General features: G+C 32.6%; 1 protein-coding gene across 1 annotated transcript in view; it reads left to right on the forward strand.

Annotated features, from left to right (window-relative positions):
- The window catches only part of LOC108694296 (G1/S-specific cyclin-D2), a 50,125-nt gene that overhangs the window by 3,857 nt on the left and 23,586 nt on the right, over nucleotides 1–22,682 (forward strand). Inside the window, exon 2 of the mRNA XM_018203696.1 lies at nucleotides 10,243–10,458. Coding sequence (XP_018059185.1) covers nucleotides 10,243–10,458 — 216 coding nt within the window. The remainder of the gene's footprint in view (nucleotides 1–10,242; nucleotides 10,459–22,682) is intronic.

Below are 22,682 nucleotides of genomic sequence, written 5' to 3' on the forward strand. Positions count from 1 at the left end.
TGGCTTGTCGTCCGAGAATTTTATTCTTAGACACGGCCGCGTGACAATAGAACTTTATTACTTGATTTTAAAACGTAATGAAAGTGATGCGGCCGATTGATGCTTCTAAAGAAGAATGTAATTGAATTGATTTAGATCTCTTCAAATATACATATTTTGCGAGGACGGATAAAGATCAAGTTTTCTCGCGCAAGACATAAAATTACAGTTCTCACACTTATGTTTTCCCGAGATACTACTATGATATATCGGGAATATATCTATATAAAATGATATCTATTTTGCGCCATGCAATTTATATTTTATATTATGTCAGAGTTGCCACAGATTTGGAAAAACAGGAAAACCGGGAAAAATCAGGAAAATTGATATTGGTTATGGAAAATCGGGAAAAGTCAGGGGAAAATGTAAAAAAAGTCTGGAATTTTGAAATTTGTTCACAATTTCCTTAAACTGTTCCTATTACAGATAATTTGTTATAATTTTTTAATATTATATCTGACGTTTATAATGAAATACGTTCAAAACTTGCACACTTTTTTTGCAAACGATTTTAATAAAATAATTAAAATTTATATTTTATTCAATATTTTTCTTTGATCGCTCTCTTTCGTATAATTGCATTCTTTTTTTCAATAACTAATTTATTTTTTGTTGGCTTGAATTTGAACTCAAAATTTTAGTGCTACTGAATCTTTTTTGCATTATTTTTAATATGGGCTAACTTTCCTACAACTTTTGACTTGAAATATGTTAAAATTTATATATTTTATATTAGAAAGTTTTCCATTTTCAAAACCTGTATGGAAATTTGGGAATCCTAGAAAAATCAGGGGATTTAAAAATTTATTTTCTGTGGCAACCATGTGTGTGTGTGTGTGTGTGTATTTGTGTGTTGTGTGTGTTTGTATGTGTAATATGAGAATTAAATAAGCTGTTTTCTACCAATGTAGATTAATTTTAATTCTACCTTTAATTTATTCTTTAGTTTTTTTAAATTTAGAACTAGGAAAAGATAAAAGTAAGTTAAATTGAGATTATATAAAATATATATAAAAAGATAAAAATAAATTCAACAATTTAAAGCATGCTAATCGCCGGACTGAGTGTCAGCTGAGTTCTGTGATGATTAAGAATCAATATACACATATACGCGAGTTCATGACAAATAAAATCTTGTTAGCATCATATTTAGATTCTTATTTATCGACTTTCCCTCGTGTCATATAAACTTTTTAAATAATAAAAAGTCATTAAAAATTAATCTCAATTACTCTAAATAGTATTACAAAATTCATTAATGTCAATTACTCTTAATATTACGGAATCGATATTTCGAATTTTTCATTTTTCGAATAAATTGCCGAGTTTAAGATAATATTGACGCTGAAATAGCAATACAATTTAATAATACAATTTTATAGTTTATAGATTAAAATGTTTTATTTTAATTATTTTTTAAAAACATTTGTTTCTTATTGAAATGATTTTGATCGAAATTCTACATTATCGTGATACTTTTAAATACAATATAAAATATTTAATTTTTTCAGTGTATATTGCTGTCCGACATGACAGAAATTAATAAGATTAAAGGCGCACGATATAATATTGCAATAGATGCACAATCAGTTCCACCGAATGCTTCAGTAACGATCGAAAACCTGTTGCCGCATTTCTTTTGTCACGACAGCATTGTGTTCTCGAGTATATATACACATATACTCGTGCTTGTTGAAAAACTGCTTGTTGATTTGCGAGGCAAAATCAACATTCTTTATGTTGCGCATAATCGCGTCTTTCATTATCGGTATTCTACATGTGAAATTTTAGATATTTAAATTTGATATATGTAAAGTCAAGAATTACCAATTCATCAAAATTTATCTGCTTCTAAATTTAAATGTCTCAGATTGTAAAAAATGAGGAATTTACTCGTAGATTTCTTGAAACCTTGGGTATTTAACATAGCAGGATTATAAAACCAAGATTCTTTGAAAATTCGAACGTTGAAAAAAATATCTGGTTGAATTAATTAGCATTCTAATTGAAAATGAATAAATTCGAATTTTCTGATAAAATTTCTGATTACTAGAATTTTAATTGATATAACCGAAATTTTGATCGATATATATTCAGAATTATTTGATTTATCCAGTTTCAACCAGACATTTTTCTCGGTAAAATCTTCAAACTACCATCTAATCAAAGAATGACATAAAAGTTGTTTCAAAATATCAATATAAAAATTAATTTTTCTTTGATTTTCATTACATATAAAATATATTTGTATATTTATTGTATTTTTATAATTTATAACGTAGTACATTTTTCACTTGTCAATTATTTTCTATCTCGAATTATTTTTTGCAACTTTTTTATATAATTTATTGGGTTGTCCGGAAAGTTCGTGCCGATGTTGAAGGAAAATTGAAAATTTTAATTTAATAAATGTATACTAAGATTTAAATATTAGTCGGCACGAACTTTCCGGACAATCCAATAAAGGAAAATTAGTTTTCTCCTGTAGTGTTGCGTTTATTGACGGTAACGATACAGAAATGTGACGTTTTTGACATTTCGCTGTCATTGAGCAGGAAATTCGGGTCGTCGTCGATAAGTCTGGCTCCTCCCCCTCTCCTTTTGACTTACGTCACCGTGCGTTTCCAAAGCTGCTGATAAGGGAATTGTATTCATTGCGATTGACATCATCCATATTAAATTTTCACCGTTTAAAGAACCAGAATCGGCAGCCGATCGATCGAATATCTATATGCTATATTGCTATCGCACGCGGTTATCAATTTCTGATCCAAAGTCAGCGATTCCAAAAAAAATCCTCCATATATTTATACATTAAACGAGATATTGAATACTCGGGAACATGATGTAGTCTTGTTCGTGTTCTCTCTCTCTCTCTCTCTCTCTCTCTCTCTCTCTCTTGCACGATAACGATATTGCAATATCACGGTTCGCGAGTTATCATGGGTCATTTGTGTCTAGCTTAATTAGGCTCGTCTGAATTAAGTGTACTTTTAGAAAGTTAAGATTAGACAACTCCGTGATAATGATTTCGCAACTCGTCTTGAGCGAATAGAATAGAACAACTTATCGATTTATGTCCGTGTCACACTACGCATTGGAGATTGAGGATTGCAAATTGAGGATCATAATTCAGCCAATTAAAACAAAACTATTAAAATTAAAACTACCTGATCGATGAAATTTTAATTTACAAACTTCAATCTCTAATGTGTAATGTGACACAGGCATTAGTTGACACAAATCCAAAACAATAACATACATATACGTGACACAATGTTCTTGCTGAAAATAAAAACAAGAAACTATGTAAGAAAATCCATCGGATTTTGCAAGATAGATATCAAAAAAAGTGAAAGAAATAAATCTGTCGCATCAAAGATGTATTTTTTTTTAACGAAATGAAAAAATTAGATTTTTTTTTTTTAATTTATATTTGGAAGTAATACAAAAAGTTTGACAGCGATTTAAAAGTTGGATAAAAAATTGTTTCATAATAAGAAATAAATGTTTTTTTAAAAAAATAATTTAGATGAAATGAAAAAATTTTTATTTAAACTATAAAATCATATATTGTTAAGTATTAACATAACTTTATTGAACTGTTTCATTATATAATGTTCATTTTTATACGAAAAATATAAATTTCCAATTACTTTGTAAATACTGACTGTAATTGGAAGTTTATATTTTTTACAGAAACTATACCTACCTTATATATTCTTAATTTTGCCTTTATTGTTTTTTTATTCGACATTTTTCTTCATCGGATGACAGATATAGTAATGATTGAAGTTCTTCCGCTTTCGGAATCAGATCGGATTGCATTTCTTCGATGTCGTTTTGCGTTTCTTTCGCGTCGCTCTAATTTAAAACGGAACAATATCGAGTATATCGCACGGCGGGACCTTACACTCCGATAACACATACGCTCGATATGCGCTCGCTTTTTCTTTCAGCACAAAGGCCGAATTGTTTTCTTTAGCCGTCGAAAGAAACGTCTTTGCGATGAATATTTGATAAGTTAGTTTGTCATTACTTACATACTTTCTGACTTTGAAAGCTCTATCGCTCTATCTGTGTATCATTACAATTATGTGTGCGCACACACACACACACACACACACACACACACACACACACACACACACACACATCTGTTACCTGCTTCTCTTATGCCCTTTTTATCAATGTAGATTAACTTTAATCTCAACTTCTCTTTATCTTTTTCTAATTCCAAGAATTAGAAGAGCAGAAGAATTAGAAGTTAAACTAAAATTAAAGTTAGTGAAAATGGGCATTAGTGAGTCGTACTTGATAAACAATAATCAAAAACTGTTACAAATTTTGCCATTATCGGAAGAATTGATTTTTTTACTATATATATATATATAAATATATATATATATATATATATATATATATATGTTGCAAGAAATATATTCATGATTTCTCATTTAATTAACTCTCTAATAGTAAAGTGAATTTTCAGAACGTGTTCTGGAAAAGTAGGATTCAATTCAATGCTATATATATTGTTTATTTTTCATCTAATTAAAATACAAAATGTGTAAAAGCAGAAAATAGTATGAAACTTTTTTTTATTTACTTATAGATGAAAAAATACATCAGAATTTACTAAAATAAATAATTGCAGTAAAAGAAAGAAATGCTTTGATTGACGACACTATAGATCGCATTGTATTAAGGTTATCATATCAAAATTTTCGAAATAGAACTTACAGGTAAAAAAACCCCAGACATTTGTTCCGAATGCATATAAAAATGTGTGGTAGGTTGGTAAAATTGAACAAAACAGTCAACGAATAATCTCACATTTAATTATTCATTAGATTATGTAAGAAATTGATCAATTGTAGTCTATTATTCTCCTCACGTTCGACTATGATTGATCAATTTCTTACAGCTTAAAGATTACTACATCTCTTATCAACTAGAACTAACACAGGAGGATTTAAAGCAGAATATTTAGAAAATTTCCTAAAATTATAATTATCTGGGACAGCTTTTAAAAAATTCCACGTTCCCGGATGTCCTAAAAAAAAAGAACGGATAGTAACTAATTCAACCTCGATCTTACTATTATATAAATAATATGTTATTCTATAGAAGCAATAATAATATAATGTCTATATCATTTATTTTACTACAACAAAAATTATATTAAAATTATATTTTAAAATTAATATATTACAAAATTTTAATGATTCAAAACATTCAATTTATTTTCTGAAAATCTTTGTTTTTTAAGTTATAGTATCGTTGTTATTGCTGATAACAAGTAAAAATAGTAATTATATAATACGTATAATTATAATGCATATAATTACAGATGTATAATTACATATGTGTAAAACATATAATTATGTATAATACGAGTAATTGTATGACTGGACAGTTTTATTCGTAATAAAACATAAAATATATTTTTCCATTTTATATTTTTCCATTATATATTTGATGCAATGTAATTTCGATACGGTAGACTTGTTCGAACAAATTTTCGGTGTTTGTAACTTTGTTTGCATCGATATCATTTTTTTCTTCGAGCATTTAATTGCTCCTGCGTACCAGACATTTAATCGCAATAACCGAATTCACGCGATGACCTCGACGATGTTGTTTTATGACGAAAGCGAGTCGGCTGGGTCGCACACGCAGCCGCGTATGCGTGTGTATGTGTGTACGCGTACGTGTCACAGCAGCACGCATAGCAAGTTCGCATCGAATTCTTCGACATTGCGTTCGTTGAATTCTTTGACATTGCGTTCGTCGATCGAATATGTTCGACTTAAAGCGATTGCAGCTAATCCTAATCACGATTCAATGGTGTTCCCAAGTTTGTATTTTTTTTTTCTTAGCGATCTTCCAAAATTAGATTCGAAACAAACGTTTTTAAATAATTTGTAGTTTCCAATATTAAAAATTTTGACAATTAAGAGCGAACAGTAGTTTCGTTAACAATGAATTTATTTTAGACACCTATCGGATTAAAAATTATTTTTATTTAATTATTAGTTGTCCGGAAAGTTCGTGCCGACTAACCTATATAATTTAATAAATGTATGTAATAAATGTACTAAAATTTAAATCTTCTGCGTTTCAATTTTCCTTCAAAATCGTCACGAACTTTCCGGACAATCCAATATTATTATATATCAAAAAGAAAATTCTAAAATTGCATAATTTAACTTGTTAAATAATATTCATCGAGGTTGAACATTGAGAAATAGCGTAAAATAATTTATAAAGTCAATAATTTGATTTTAACAGAGATAAACATATAACTTTTTGATGATTCCGTAATCTCAAATTCGATGATTTTTTTAGTTTCACGAATTATTAGAAATATATACAATTTTCTTTAATTAATTTTCGTTCAATGTACTCTTTATTGTGACAAGTACATTAATAAGCTTTTAAACACACAGGACGTGGCACTTCCTTCACTCACATCCCCGATTAATTTTTTTGCACGTCACTCTGTATATGAACTCGCGCAAATGTTGCTGATAGTGAAAGTGTTGAATTACGAGTCGCGAAATCGCGTCGCGGGCAATTTATTACCGGATTTGTACTGGTTTTTTTTTCAAATTTTGGATTTTTTATGTGTGCTTCCCGTAAAAATGGACGAGCTTTGCCTAATTATTATCGGTACACACAAGACATGCATACACTGGTCGCGGTCAGCTTTATCGGCGACAATTCTGCTTAATTGGCGCCGAACTTATAAAAGAGATCGGCGAGCTCGATAGAGTCATGCAGATAAGAACAACAAAATTCTAAGACGGCTCATTTTCAAAAGAGGGAGACCCGAAATATATCCATTACTGATTAAAAGGTGCGAGCACGTGTCGCGAATATAAACGTAAAATCACGTTTCCGAACGAACTTTGATAAATGTTTTACTCGGCACTTTAAACAAATGCTTCTAAAAAATATATATGTAGCAATACGCATAGGCGTATCCAGAATTTTAGTTAGAGAAGGGTAAAAAAATTTTTTTTACATGTTTAAAAGCATGCATCATCAGACATTATTACGAATAAGTGTAAGTCATGAATTGAGCAAACGTTCAATTTTTCATCGTAAAAATGATTTTCATAATTCGTTTTTTTTTTTTTTTTAATCAAAATTTCGAAGGAGAGCAGCGGCCTCTCCTACCCCCTCTCGCGTACGCTACTTTGTACGATAGATACAAGACCCGCATTCAGTACAAATTAGATTCGAAACGCACGTCACTCTGTATGTGACTTATAATATTAAAAATAGTCTGTTATTATTTAATGAAGTATTCAAGTATTACGTTGTAATAAATATATTATAGTAAATAATGTAAAATATTACATTAAATTAAAGAAAAAAGACATTATGATTTCAAATAAAAAAATTGTATTTATTTTGTATTGACATAATATTAAAAAATAATATTAAAATAGAATATATTATATGATACAGAGAGAGAGAGAGAGAGAGAGAGAGAGAGAGAGAGAGAGAGAGAGAGAATAGTATATTATATTATATAATGTATACCGAAGAATTATAAGAATGCCTTTTCTTGATGAATTGTGGCCTCTTTTCGCCGCTTATGCATTTTGTGGATTCTCCTTTGCTCCCAACTTGGCTCGCTCAGCTTTCGTCGATATTTGAACAGATGCAAGATAATCTGTCGAACCGATTTTTCGTTGAAGAATATCATTGTAGGGTGTGTGTTCACTCCTTCGAGATAATTAATATTGACCAAATTTAAAAGTTGAAAGGAAAGGTTTCGGTGGAAACATCCTTTTTAGTAGGAACAATTTCGAAAATTTTCCATTGTCAATTTTGTCTCTTTCTTATTTCTCTTCAGGCGGAACCAATCTCACATATGACTTTCGTCGATTTGGTGTAGCGCGATTATTTCGTTAAGCCCGTGTTGCTAATTGGTGGCGGCGTCGGGGTAATTACGAGAGTGTGCGTGAGTGAGAGCGTGCATGCGTGCGTGAGTGCGTGCCGGCAGTGAGGACTGGCTAGCTGACTGCGGCGATCGTTGGTCACGCTCAATAAGTTCCTCTCACGCGGCTCGACAACGCACGATCACTCGGCTCGGCACCCCGAGGCGCCCGGGCGGAGTTAATTCGCGATCCTACCGCAAATTCAGCGGTCCCCGAAACTTCAAAGGCTCTCCGGGGTCCGTCGGCTCTGCGATTTATGTAAACACGCGGTAATAATAAACATGCGGCAATAAATGCGATAACAAAAGAAAAATGCGATTCATTCCGTTGCCGCGATTACATTGATGCATGCGATAAATCATCGATAAGATATCGAGAATTCCTTTGTTTTTAATTTTTTATATAAAATCATATTTTAACTCTCTCCATTTGCCAGGTCTGGGTTTTTTGTTCAATCCAAGTTTTTTTCCAGGCTCTCAAAAAATTTAAAAAAATTCAGAGTTACTTTTCAATACTTTATTTTATTACTAAAAGTAGTTTTGTAATTTAAATGTTAAAACTTCAGTAAAAATTAAAATTTAAGTAAGAGTAAAATTTAAGAGTGAAATTTCATTTGTATATATAGTAAAAAAATCCAGATTGCAAATGGAGAGTTAATTTATCTGTATGACGGAATAGGATGAAGAGATTCGCTAGAGAACTCCGGATAAATTTATAAGCAGTGATGAAATACAGTTAACTATCTTTATCACACATAGGTAGTTAATCCATTTTCTACGATAAGATAAACTTTGTTTTATCGGTCCTTTTTCTCCTTTTAAAGAGATTGTTAAATTTTAAGATGAAATTTATCCGATGGAAAATTTCCGAAGTCGAAAAGAATTCTCCAACCAATGCCTGCGGCCAAGGCGATCGACCTGCAGTTGTGTAGTGACAATGTCACGACCGTGCTTGTTAAAATACGATTGAAGGAAATCCGGTGTGATATTCGTGCTTGTCTTCACCTAGGTTTACAGACGATTGCCATGCGAAAATTCGTTTCTTCTCTTTCCACGTGAATCCTTTCAGCATTATAAGGAAGAATAAATCTTGAAAATTTCTTGAAAAATAAAATGTACTATCTAAATTCTTTTGTGTGGAATCTTATTATAAAGAACGAAAATTGCTTTTTAAAAAGCTCATTTTTCAATCTTTAATCTATTTCTTTCCATCGTATTAATTATATGACAGTATGTTTTTTTTTTCATACGAATATTCTATATGAAGGTTTCTTCAATTTTCTATATATATAGATTATATAAATTTAGATACATATGAAGAAAAAAAAATGAAAAAGATATTTTGTGTGTGGGGAGAGAGAGAGAGGGGGGGGGATATTCCATAAATAGAACATTGGGAAGAAATGTGGATTAGAATGAGATTTCATTTTAAGAAAGAAGAGTAAAATGTTACTCTTTAAAAGTTTTAAAGAGAATTTTAATCTATTGGATTAATCTAAACGAATCTATTGGAATCGCATTTACAAAGTTGGAGAGATTTCGATTGTTATATTAACCTTCTCTAACTGATATACAATGGATTTTGAGAAAATATCGAGGAAAATATTAGATTTGACTAGACTCTGTTTATTTTTCATTTAATCGATATACAAAATAAAAAAAATTTACTGAAATATAATAAATAAATAAAATTTATCGATTTTAAATAATTACAGTAAATAAAAAATTTTGATTGACAAAGTCGTGGGGTCACCTTAATCCTACCATTAAGATATGAACACAAACTTCACAAAGGAAACAGATTTTCTACTTTCCGACAACCAGTATCAAATTTCCTGCTTTTAACACGTGTTTACTATCAAGTCCCTTGGTCCAAGGCCGGGATCGCCTTCAATAAGTCGGCGAATACCAATATAATCTAGAAAAACATGTCTACTATATCTACTATGTATTGTTTGAAAGCAGAAAATCTGCTTCTTTTATGTTTTATATTGTTTATGCTTTTAGAGGATTAATCGATTTCTGATTTTGCACCATGCTTATACAATATATATAATCAATAATCTTCAATCACAACAAGACCTGCTAATGAGCTAAATTTACATCGCAAGTTGCGTATCTGGATGTTCTCGCGCGGCGACTCGATCGTCCGATTTTGAAATGATTTCTCATTTCGTTATCATGTGACGTGCATGTTACATCAGTATGTATAATGTTGTAAATATATCATTCTGCGCCTGTTGCAGGTATGCGAAGAGCAGAAATGCCAGGATGAGGTCTTTCCCCTGTCGATGAATTACGTCGACAGGTTCCTTTCGATCTGCCCAATCAGGAAGTCGCAGCTGCAACTGCTCGGCACCGCTTGCTTGCTGCTGGCGTCGAAGCTGCGTGAAACATCGCCACTCACGGCTGAAGTCTTGGTTTTCTATACCGATAATTCCATCACTCTCGACGATCTATGGGTAAGTGAAAACTCGAGAAAAAGAGCACGATTGATCATAATATTCGATGAGAGAATGAGAGACACCATTGTTTATTTACCAGTTCGAACGTGCCTCCTTCGATCGATATATTTTGTCTCACAATGTGGCAGCTATGAATTGCTGTGTTAATTTTTTGACCCATATAGACGCAAATCGCAGCTTTATCTTATCGCGAAACTGTTAAATGGTCTTTGCAACAAGCCAATTATCTGCAAGCGGGAACAATCGCATAACAATAAGTTGATAATTTTCTAATGTTCTGAATTCCATAGTTATAGATGCATAAAAAAAAGTTCTTCGTATCTTTTTAGACTTTAAATAAGTACCAACAGTACTCCACACGTTATCTTAAAAATCTTGTTCGAGAGAAACAAAATAAAAAATATTGCCCAGAATTGTTAAAATTTGATATTTGTACATTTCTCTCTCTCTCTCTCTCTCTCTCTCTCTCTCTCTCTCTCTTGGATATAAATAATGTAAATTTAACTCTGTACATTCAATAAAAAAAAACAAAAAATAATAAACATAATAAATGAAGAAAAGTTGCGGATCTATTGCATTCAATTCTTTATTCTAACTGCTAAAAGTTACCGAAATGTTCTAATTTACGACTATAAGTTTCTATATCATTCAATTAATATCTGCAACTTTAATTTATATATTATCTAACTATTAAAAAATTTTATTATATGAAAATTGCGCACTGTTTACTGTGTCGACTCTCAATGGCTATTTTTTTTAATTGTCAATTTTTTGTTACGAAAATGTAAATTTTTTAGGGTTTTTAGGTTTTCTGAACCTCCCTCCCCCCATTTACCTACTTAAAGGCTGTTCGCTGAAAAGTCTGGTTATTAAATAACCAAACTTTTCAGAGTATAAGGTTCTCATTTGCGTCAATTTTAAGCAGCAGCTTCTCGTTTTACTTTAACTTGCTAACGCGTTGTACGGACAAAATCAGTCGAATTCGTGGCACGTGCGAACGAACAAAGCATACGCACAATACCGCTAGTCGCGTCGTTGTCAATTCCACTGTATAATTATCCAAATACACATTCCTAATGTGAGAGATCCATCAGGAGATCATCTTTCCGCAATGTAGGACGTCAAAGCGATCGATATCGAGAGCGTGATATTCCTGTTGTACAGAATGTAGAGTAACAACCGATGTAAATAAAAACGTGCGAGGAAAAAATAGCGATCGATGGCCCGATCCATTTATGTATCTGGGCTATGACGATCGGCGATACTGCAAACACGAATATGTTTCGTGCACATTTGAAGTTCGGTAAATATACGAATATAAAATTACACTCTCCGATGTAGATCATTGAGGTGGATATTTAAAGCGGCATGACAAAGTCTCGGTACTCGAAAGTCAGTTCTAAATCATAAGCGTTTCGAATTTCAATTAACTAAAATGTAATTGACTTTCTCTTTTTCTTCTACTTTTGTAGAACTAATCCTTATATAAAATTTTTGTGGAAGAAATTTTTACGATATGCGATTTTTTAGATAAGAATATAATTCAGAATTGTTGCCTATCTTTTACGACTCATGTCTCAGTTAAAAGAGCATATTTCTAACAGTTTGAACAAATAGAAGATCAAGAAATTTCGTTTTTTTTTTTTGAATTTTTATTTATGTAAAAGTTATACATTTTTTTTTATATTTTAAATAAAATTTTTAGAAAAGAATTTTTTGTTATATACGCCGAAACGTCAGGATTTCTGTAGATGAATATTTTGTTACAAATATATTCTTGATTTATCTAGCAAGTGCAGTTTTTCTTTTATTATATTTAGTTGGTTTCCTTCATATTAATATTATTTATCAAACTTTTATGGAAGAAATATAAAGTATGTGTACTCAGATCAGACAGTCGAATTTGTTTTCTAAATTCAAGCAGAATCCACTCAATGTTGCCGTTTCTTAAAGGGGCAAAATCACAATATTTAAGGTTCTTTAATTCTGTTTTGTATAGCAAGGATTTGCGTGTAATATAAGAAGAGAAAGCTTGCTATTTGTTCTTACGAGCGTTGACCCCATCAGTTATATACATATTGAGTGTGTATATAACTTATACAAAGTATTGAAAAGAGTGATTAACCAGCATAATCGATGTATATCATACCTTGTTCTTAAACTTGTCGAAGGATATATCGCTTATTTGATAGAAAAGTAATACATCTTAAAATTAGCAATTTTACAAGAGCACATTAAAAAATTCTGAATTAAAAAAAATAAAATAATCTTTTCTATGAGCAATCGTTGTGAATTTGGCCAAAGTAGATAGAGGATAAGCGACACTTCTGCTCTCTAGCGTTAAATTGAAGGAATTACAAATGTATCGTGCGTTTTTTCAACAAAAAATATACATCATACTTTAGAATTGATTTTCTATCATTATGTTAAAAATATTAATTTTTGAATTATTTCTGTGATTTCCAAGAAAATATGTAATTCAATAGTTCATAAATTTGATAAATTATTTAATTTAATAATAATAATATAAATATTTTAATATATAATAGTGATAATAATATAATTTCAAAATAATAAAAATATAAATAATCCGATTATGTAAATTATAAATTATATAAATTATTCTTTTATAAAAATTGAAAGAATAAGTTTAATGCTTTCAAAAAATATTTGTAAGTATTTTTTAATTTTAGTTAATATCTTTTAAAAGGTATAAAACATGCCGAAGAATTAATTTTCTAAAAAAGATTATTTTTTGTGATCGAGAATCTAAAAGTAAAGAGATAAAATTATAAACTTATTATTAAAAAGCTTAGACATCCATTGTCTTGCGGATTACAAATAATGTAATTCCTCATATTTTTTTTCGATATCTCTAACGAGGATCTCGAAATAAATTTGAGAGATCGTTTTATTCTCCCTAAAAAAAAAGCGGATCTAGCCTTCTAAACCGGTCTTGGAGCACACAGATTGAAGACGCGGATTTTGTTAAATGCGCATGTTTGATCGTGATATCTTACCGCTTCTACAATAGTCTCAAGCGGACTACATTATCGTGACGGTCAGATCATAGATTAAATACGTATATCGACCGGTCCGAGCAACATATTCGTCGCACAAAATTGCAACGAAGCGTCACGTCAAATCATGTTCGTTAGGTGAATGATATGGCTTGTCCGGGAGCGCAAATTTCGATGGTCCAATCGACACGGTGACGTGGCTCCACGTGAACTATTTTGGGCCATACCAGGCGGTCTTCGGCAACTTCAGCTATAATGGGATGGCGATCATCTTTCTTCCTTTCTCTTTCTCTCTCTCTCTTTCTGTCTAACGTCCGCTCTCTGACGTCGTGCGATTTCTTTGCGGCCTCGAAAGTTGAATATCTTCTCAACGTGTCCGTCTCGCACGTTTTCGCGGAGATATTCGCACTTGATTCGTTGAATCGTTAATATCGCCATCCACCAGACAGATGTAGCAATTAATCGTACATTGATACTTTCTCATTATAATAACCGTCTAAATACCATTTACAATTTCCCCCGCAAGCATTAATTGTATTGATGATGACGAGAGTCTCTCTCGTAACATTTTGCGTTGTCAAAATGGTCAAGTAACAGTTTTTCTAGGACTTGTGAATGGATTTTTGAATTTAAATGAATTTTATTTGACTGGATCAAAATGAGGGGCGGATGTATTTTAGAAATGTGCACAGTGTTTATTGTACAAGTTAATTTTAATAATTGTAGTTGCATAGATAAAAGATATTTATGCGACAGATATTTATATTTTCAACATGCAAATATGTCTTAATTCAATTTTATTTCAATTCAGATTTGAAGTTAATTTATATTTTAACTCGGGAGTCCCCCTAATTTTTTTTACGTCACTGATGTGTTTTTTACACTTCAATTAAAAGTCACTATTAATTACATGTTACATATTATTGATTGTCCTATTAATTTATTAATATTTACAACTTATCAACATACAAAGATTTACTTGATGTTTTCTTGAAAATGATAAAAAATAAAACATAAGTATGAATTCCTTTTTAGTAAAGAAAACTCTGAGATTGAGCTTTATTTTTTTGCTGTTGATGTAAAAATTACTCCAGATTATTTCCAGATGTTAAAGTGAATTTTTAAATTATATAGGCTCTAGTCTTTTATATCAAACTACTCGTTTATTCATCTCTTTTATTAACCTGTTCTTTATTAACTTCTTTTAAATTACGACTTATTAACTTTTGAAAATCGTCTTTTGAAAACTAAAAGAGACTTTTAATTATCATTTTTATGTAATACAGTATTCTATTTATCGTACTATGAATTTATTCCGATCGGGCACATTCCTTGATGAAACATGAGAATTACATCAGCGTTTGCTCCTCCGTTTTACGAAAGTACAAGGATATCTTGTTCAAGCGTTCCTCTATTGGTGGCATGCCAGATAGCTCGTCACCAGTAGCGTATCTCCACCGACGCGACTCCGATCCCCGATCATTATTCCTGTGAATCATCGCCATTTCTTTGCAATCTATTGTGATGTTAATCGCAAAAAATGCGAACGATATTGACTTGTCATGCAACGTTTTGCTTCTTTGAAAATCTTTTTATTAAAAAAAACCAATATTGTAGTACTATTAACCTTGTAATAAAGTTGCGTATTTCTCCGTAGGAACAAAAAACTCACTGTATAATGAAAGCAAGAGTCTTTGTTTCTGCCGAACAGTTCTTAATATAACAGTACTTAATATATTGAAATACTAATTTTAGATATTTTAAATTTTTTCAGATATTAAAAATTTTTTCTTGAATTATATTTCCGTAGCTTAACAATTTTTTTTAATTATTCGCGACAGTTATCGATTTGACGAATATTTCAACTACTTTCTGTCGGTATATATTTATATATTTCAACTGCTCTCTGTGATCTTGTTGTTCCATTTGTATTCTTGCCACGATAAACCACGACGAATTGAACCTTTTGCAGAAATTACAATACACGTGACTTCTGCGGACTACCGTGTGATATGAAACTTAATAATCATACCGCGTGTCGGATATCAAACCATGCAGAGTCTAGTCTTCGTCGCGAAAAACGTGCCTACAAATGCAAAATTTCGATGATACTTCGTTTAGCTATTCGACTTTTTTTTTTTTTTTTTTTTGAGATCTTCAGTTTCTCAAAGAAAAGCAGCTTTTAAAGTCCACTGTAGTGCTGAGTTTTTTTTTTTTTTTTTTTTTGTGAAAGAATCTTTTGGACCCAAAGACATCACAGGATGGATACTTTGACTCATTCCGTACGACGTTCAGAATGTCACAATGAACGTTATCGCCTGCTGGCCGAAAAATTCCATTCATAATTTCCACGCCCTGCGTGGAAAGGGATCAATTCATCTCTTATTCATAATGTCACCATTTTTCTCTATAAATTATACGATTTCTACTCGTAGACAAACAAACTGGGCGATCGGGACACGTTCGATCTACACGAAGGAAACAGGCTTCGTAAATTTAAATGCTCTTCAGCATTCGTCTGACACGTGGTGGTCATCTGTGTATGTGCGTCGCACATACATATACGTGCAGACGAATTCCGTCTCTCTTGAGGAACACCGGAGCGAGTGCGCGCAACGCAATTCTCCGTGCTCCCGGGTAAACACATGATAGCCTGAGCAAGCCTAAATAGATAACAGCTGATACGGGAAACGATTATTTAATTTCCAGCGACTTTCTCACTCTCTTTCTCTCCCTTTCTATCTCTGTCTTTCTGCCTTTCCGTTGCGCAGCCTACCGCCGCGCCATTCGATTACGTGTGTGCGAACGCTCGCTTCTCGTTTAAACCGCCGTCAAGGTTACGTGAAATTCTTGCCTCGCCTACTGCTGGCTTTTAAACTCTCCTCTTCCTTCTCAGGTTGCCATCTCTCTTTCGTTACCGATTGAGATATTCACGTTCGCCGACGTACGAAATATGTGAGGGTATAAAGTTTCAGGGAGACACACCATTTTCTATAAATATCTGTTTCATTGGAAGTGATAAGAATGGTATAAAAGAGGAAATAGTTTGATCAATTATCGTACACTAAGCAATGATAAAAAATTGATATTAATATCTATTCCAATAACCTCGTTAATAATACATACTTTCGTTGATTACATCTGTTACGAATTTCTATTTTTTATTATGATAAATTATATTTAATAAATTATTTTATATTATGATAAAATAATTTATTAAACATGACAATGCCAAGACTAATCAAATCTAATGATGCGTCTCATTTTTTTTATTTAAAAGAAAGAAAGATAGAGTAACTTCATTAAATCAGATGTAAAAAGAAAGAACATATAAAGAATAAATTATATAGAAATAAAAGGATATTATATAAGATAGCATGATTGAAAAAGTCCGTCGCGTGCTATTGCGGCTGTTAACGAGATGTTAAAGGGAGTGGAACGGTGTTTCGGACACACAGACGCCGTAACTGCAGGTGCGAGAAAGCGAGAGGGAGATAATCAGCGCGTAAAACAGTCGAAATGTTGGTTCAGAGAGAGTAATTGCTGTTTTTTTTTTTTTTTTTTTTTTTTTTTTCGAGGGCAATTCAACGGGGCTGTAAAAGCACGCGGATAAAAGCCGCTGCTGATGCTTCACGCTTGATGCTTTTCGAATCGTGCAACACGTGAAAAAAGTGACTAATCATCAATAAATAAACAGGAAGGTGCCAGGTAAGGGCGTGACGCACCTGCATCACGGTACTGTGCACACGCCGGTCAAAACACTGTCGGAATGAATAAATTTCCATCGAATCCACAGGTAGCAATTTCGGAAACGCACGTTTATTCGTTCCGTCGCGGTTAAGATTTTTTTAATGGACCATTGGAAAAATCGCAATGTAATTAGTCACTTTAATAATCCGGATGCAGCTAATCACTTCGATAATTCCCGATTACTTTTTATTCGTTTTTTCAATTTAAACTTTATTCGAAAACATCTATGTATTTATAATAATATGTTCATGTATTTATAATAATATGTTTTCACCTTTGAATATCAAGGGATTTTTGTGAACAGATTTTATCAGTGCTTAAGGAAACTTTTGGAATTTTACTTTTGAATTTAAATTTTGTCTCTTTCTGAAAACATTTTTTTAAATTATTTCTTTCTTTATAATGCAAAATGTTGGCAATTGATTAACAAGTTACAGCATACATCAGTATATATTCACATACATATATTTTTATGTGTCTCGCAAGTTTTTCTATGCTTATTATATAGAGACTGAAATGAGTGCTTAATAGATGAAAAATTTGTAGCAATGATAATAAGATTTCTCGAGAAAATTGACCTGTTGCTTGTGAAATTTATATTGAAGAAATAGAATGAATCAGATCCGAAACGGAAGTAATTGGGAGCTCCTTCAAACTTTGTACCTGATAATATGCATGACAATAATTATTATCGTTAATTAATTGTATTAATTATTTAAAACCGAATGAAGTTGTTTAGCGTTCAATAATAGCGGGAAGAAATTGGAGAAAAAACATTCTTCGTCTTTGCATCTGTGAAGAGCCGAAAAAGTCAGCTCGCCGATACGACGCGAAATTGCAATCTGGCGCACGCCTGTACATACATGGTACAATACAAGGCGATGTTAAAGATCCAGCGCTACGTGGAACATAGGTATCTATACATCTATCGTGCGTGCAGCCTCGAGTATTCCGGCCGGGTGGTTGGCGACGTGTTGCGTCCGCCGCTGGAGCGCAGGCATTGAAAAGGGGGGAGCAGGTGAGGGCCAGGTGCGCGCCGCACCGCGGAGTGTAGTTCTTTCGAGGGGTGGTGCACCGGGCCCCGTGGCACAGCGCGACGAGACGCGACGCCCCGCAGCAGCTGCATCTGCCGCGGCGAACCGGTGAGCATGGGTATGCACCCTTTGCCCGGAGCCATGGCATCCCTCTCCCCTCCTCCCTATCTCTCTCCTTCCCCGCGAAGTCAGGAAACCCCGTGGAAGAAACGGCCGGGGCTCCCGTTTTCTCTTAACGGAGACCGTCGTCGTCTCCCAGCGTGTAACGGGCGTGCGACACGTGCGAATATTGTGTACGCCGCGCATCGAACATTTGCTCGGAAATGCACGCGCGGACACGGGGGAGAAAAGGGAGCACCTTTGATGCAGCTGGTGCCTCTGATGACCCCTTCTTTCTTTAGAGTCTTTGTTGTGAGAGGCCAGTCTTTCTCGGACCTCGCAAGTCCCAGGAAAACGCTACCTCTTGTAAGATATACCTCAGCGATATATCGAGATATTCGATGTTCGAGTATTGACGCCTCTTTTACAAAGTGTTTATTATCTGGGAAAACTGAAATTTCTAGGATTTTGTTTTTCACCTTTGAATATCAAGGGATTTTTGTGAACAGATTTTATCAGTGCTTAAGGAAACTTTGGAATTTTACTTTTGAATTTAAATTTTGTCTCTTCTGAAAACATTTTTTTTAATTATTTCTTTCTTTATAATGCAAAATGTTGGCAATTGATTAACAAGTTACAGCATACATCAGTATATATTCACGTACATATATTTTTATGTGTCTCGCAAGTTTTATTTAAAAAATCGGGATGACATAGTAAAAGACAATAATCAACAGAAGAGTAGCTCACTGATGTTATATTATAATGAGTCTCCCTATATTGTTCTATACGGAGATTCACTACAATATAATACAACAATATACTAGGTTTCGCAACTTTTATTATAGAACATATTATTATAAATACAATCTCGAAATCTCTATTTTCTAATAATTTACAATGTATAGTTTGCGTTGCTTGCACTTCAATTTGTATTAATAATTTGTATTAAAAAATTCTGCTATCTGAAATTTCAAACAAAATTACACAGAAAACCTAGAAACATTTTGCTGTATTTGATTCAAGATTTTAATAAATACTTTGTTTAAATTTCAACTCTGTCTAAAATTGATAATTTTATTTTAGTATCAGATAGAAACGAGCAGATAGGAATCAGTGATCTCGTAATTTAGAATAAAGGCGTCGATAATATCTTAAATACAATTAGTGATAATTTTGCGACATTCCTTACATTATTATGATGCGCAACGATAATTATTTTCCTCTATATTAATTTTTATTAAATGTTATATTTAAAAAAAGTTTTTATAGTTGTTAAGTCATTTCATTGGATGTTATATTTTCTTCAAAAAGTCGATATTGTGAAATTTCGATTTTATTTTAAGGTGATATCCAATATTATTATTGACATTTGATATGTTAAAAAATTAAAGTCTGGATCTAATTATTTTTTTAACTTATTATTAGATTTATAATTCAACTCGTTATAACGAATAATACAGCTGAAGACAATCTAATATAAATATCGAAATATTTGGTTTGTACATACTTATATTTAGCTTTTTTGTTTTTATTCTGGATCTTTAAAGTAATATTCTTAATTTCCTTAGTATTATCTTATCGAAAACCTTATCAAATATGTCTGAATAACGTAATGTCACACGAAACAGACTTATGACATTTATGTTAGGCATATAGATAAGTCGAAAAAATTGCATCAGAGAATTAATTCGTACCTTTATCTGCATCTGCATTCCTCTCTGCTCACATGCCTTTATTATCGAAGACGATCTTATCATTGCGATAAGAGTGATTAACAAAGAAATGTGGCAGCACGTAAATGCGGAGCTACCATTACCGAACGAGATCTTCATTTCGCTTAATCGGTCGATCTCGCAAAAAAAAAAAAACCGTAACAGAAAGGAATCGTGTGCACCTGCCCGCTACGATTAGATGCAACAGGCGACGAGTTCATTTGCCCTGCTTTGTCTCGCGCCAGCAGCACGTTCGCGCAACGCGACGGCCGCTATCTTGTCTTGTTTTTTTTTAACAATTCGCTAGCCTCAAAAGCTAGCAGAGGGATCCAGGGTCCCGAGGCGCTGCAGCTGCCCATCTGCCTCTGTAATTAAGCGAGCACGCGACTTAAGCGCACATGCGCCTCGCGCTAAGAAACCCTGTGTTCAGATAGAAAAATTAATTTTATTCTTGACAGAAGAAATTTTGTATTAATACATTTTTGGATGTCTTTTTATCAGTAGACATCGCAACATTGTAATTCTAAGGTAACTTTGACTACAAGTTTTTTTTTTTAATTTATATATATAGTAATCTACAGACGGACTTTCATCGCTTTATATTCTTTGTATTTTTGTACTTAATGCTCTGGAGTTTTCTTTGCTTTAAATATTTTTTATTGGTGTAATGTTTGTTTTCACTATTTTTATAGATTTTAACGAGAATTTTTGAATTTACGATGCTTGTGAATATTTTGCGCATTTTGATACCAATATGGATTTTTATTATTTTGACATCTAACATTTACGCTATATTATTACGGACGTAATATTATATTCACGATAACAGAATGCGATTTTACTGATGACCATTTTTTTGTATTATTTTCAGTTGACCCGTTTAATTTAAGTATATTAATTTAGTTTATCTGTTCTATTTTAATTATGTTTATATTGAAGATGACCCGATGGGCTCGAAACGACGTCTGTTATTTATTATTTGCTTTAGATCATGATAGTTATATTTGTTTCTTATATTTACACATTTACTTTATTGTTATTTGTTCAACCTTTCCAAACTTTTATTTTTAATTATTTTATTGGAGATGATATAACACATTCTAAAAATAAAGAATTGTATAAAAATATAAATATTTTTTTTTAAATCTGAAGTTAAATTAAATTATGAAATATTAGGTTAAGAAGAGATTAAATTAGTTTTATTTTTTAATGAATTTTGAATGATTTAAAAAAGTGAATTATATTTTATTCGATTGATTGTCGCGAAAATCTTAAAAATAAATGAAAACGATAACAAGTGTGTATCTATAATAATCGATCATCGGGTTACGCTCAAAGTGTAATTTCCCCCAAAAATATGGAACATATTGTAAAAATATCGGTTTGTGTAGTCATCTTTATGTTTTCGGCTTTGTAGCTGAAAATAACTCGGAAGTTATTACAACTCGGGATACCGCTACCATATGTTATTGTAACTTGTTGTGTCCATAACACCTTGCGACCTTTAATTCATCAAAAACCTTTCCCGATGTACTGTATTTTAAGGTGGATGAGCGACAGGTGCGTCGCTTTTTCTATCGAATTACTTCCGTTTTGGACAAGAAATTAATGAATATCTCAAAGCGTATTATTGTCTAGTGCAGTACCGAAGCATTTTATCGTATCGGTACATCACGAGGAACTACTTAAAATTTTTATTCGAAAAAGATTTTATTATCTTGTTTGTATTATGCAAACGAATCTTATTTTACTGGTCGTCCAAAGTTCCCAACGTTAAAAAATTTCTTTTGCCCTCTCGGTAATAAAATCATCATTTTTCTCAGTTTTACTATCCCGCTTATCCCCCGATAAAGGATATCCGGTGGTGCACTCGGTATCGCCAGCGTTTCTACAAACGCATTACCAACGACCAACTGTGTGAATCGATAAACGATGGATCACGCGAGGGACAGTCGGCCGAGCAACTGAAGACGCGTTGATAAATCCATTTACGAGCAGCGTGTAACTGTAATGATTAAGGAATTTAATGGATGCGCCTCATTAGATGTCCATTTTCACCGCGTATAATCCGCTCGCAAAATGCGCACCTTGCGCATCGATCGCAACAGACACCCGCGTGCTCCATCTTTAAGTTGGTTGTCAGGCGACAGGTGCGTCGCGCGGTTCTGTCGTTTCTCAATTTCTTTTTTCTGGCGGAACTCAGATGAAAGAGAACCAGCTCTCTCTCCTCCATATCTCTTTCTTCTTTTTGATTTTCTTCCTCTCCCGCGACGAAGAAAACGCGTCCCTTTTTGTCCCTGTGAATTGACGACTTCAGTCATTTCTCCTCAGTGAAGTATAATATTTAGCCGCTACAAGGATATAGTTTTCCGCCGTGACGATTTATTATCGATATTCTTGCATTCTGTAGTAGATATGGCATAAATACAAACGTACAGTTTTCAGAAGGGTATATTGAAATATTTATATAATATGTAGTAAATAATATTGTTGTGTATAGTGTGTGTGTGTGTGTGTGTGTGTGTGTGTGTGTGTGTGTGTGTGTATAACATAACTGTTATATGTTACACATAAAAGAATATTGAGAAATATTATGCATAATT

The sequence above is a fragment of the Atta colombica genome, unplaced genomic scaffold (assembly GCF_001594045.1).
Source record: "Atta colombica isolate Treedump-2 unplaced genomic scaffold, Acol1.0 scaffold12, whole genome shotgun sequence".
NCBI lineage: Eukaryota > Metazoa > Arthropoda > Insecta > Hymenoptera > Formicidae > Atta > Atta colombica.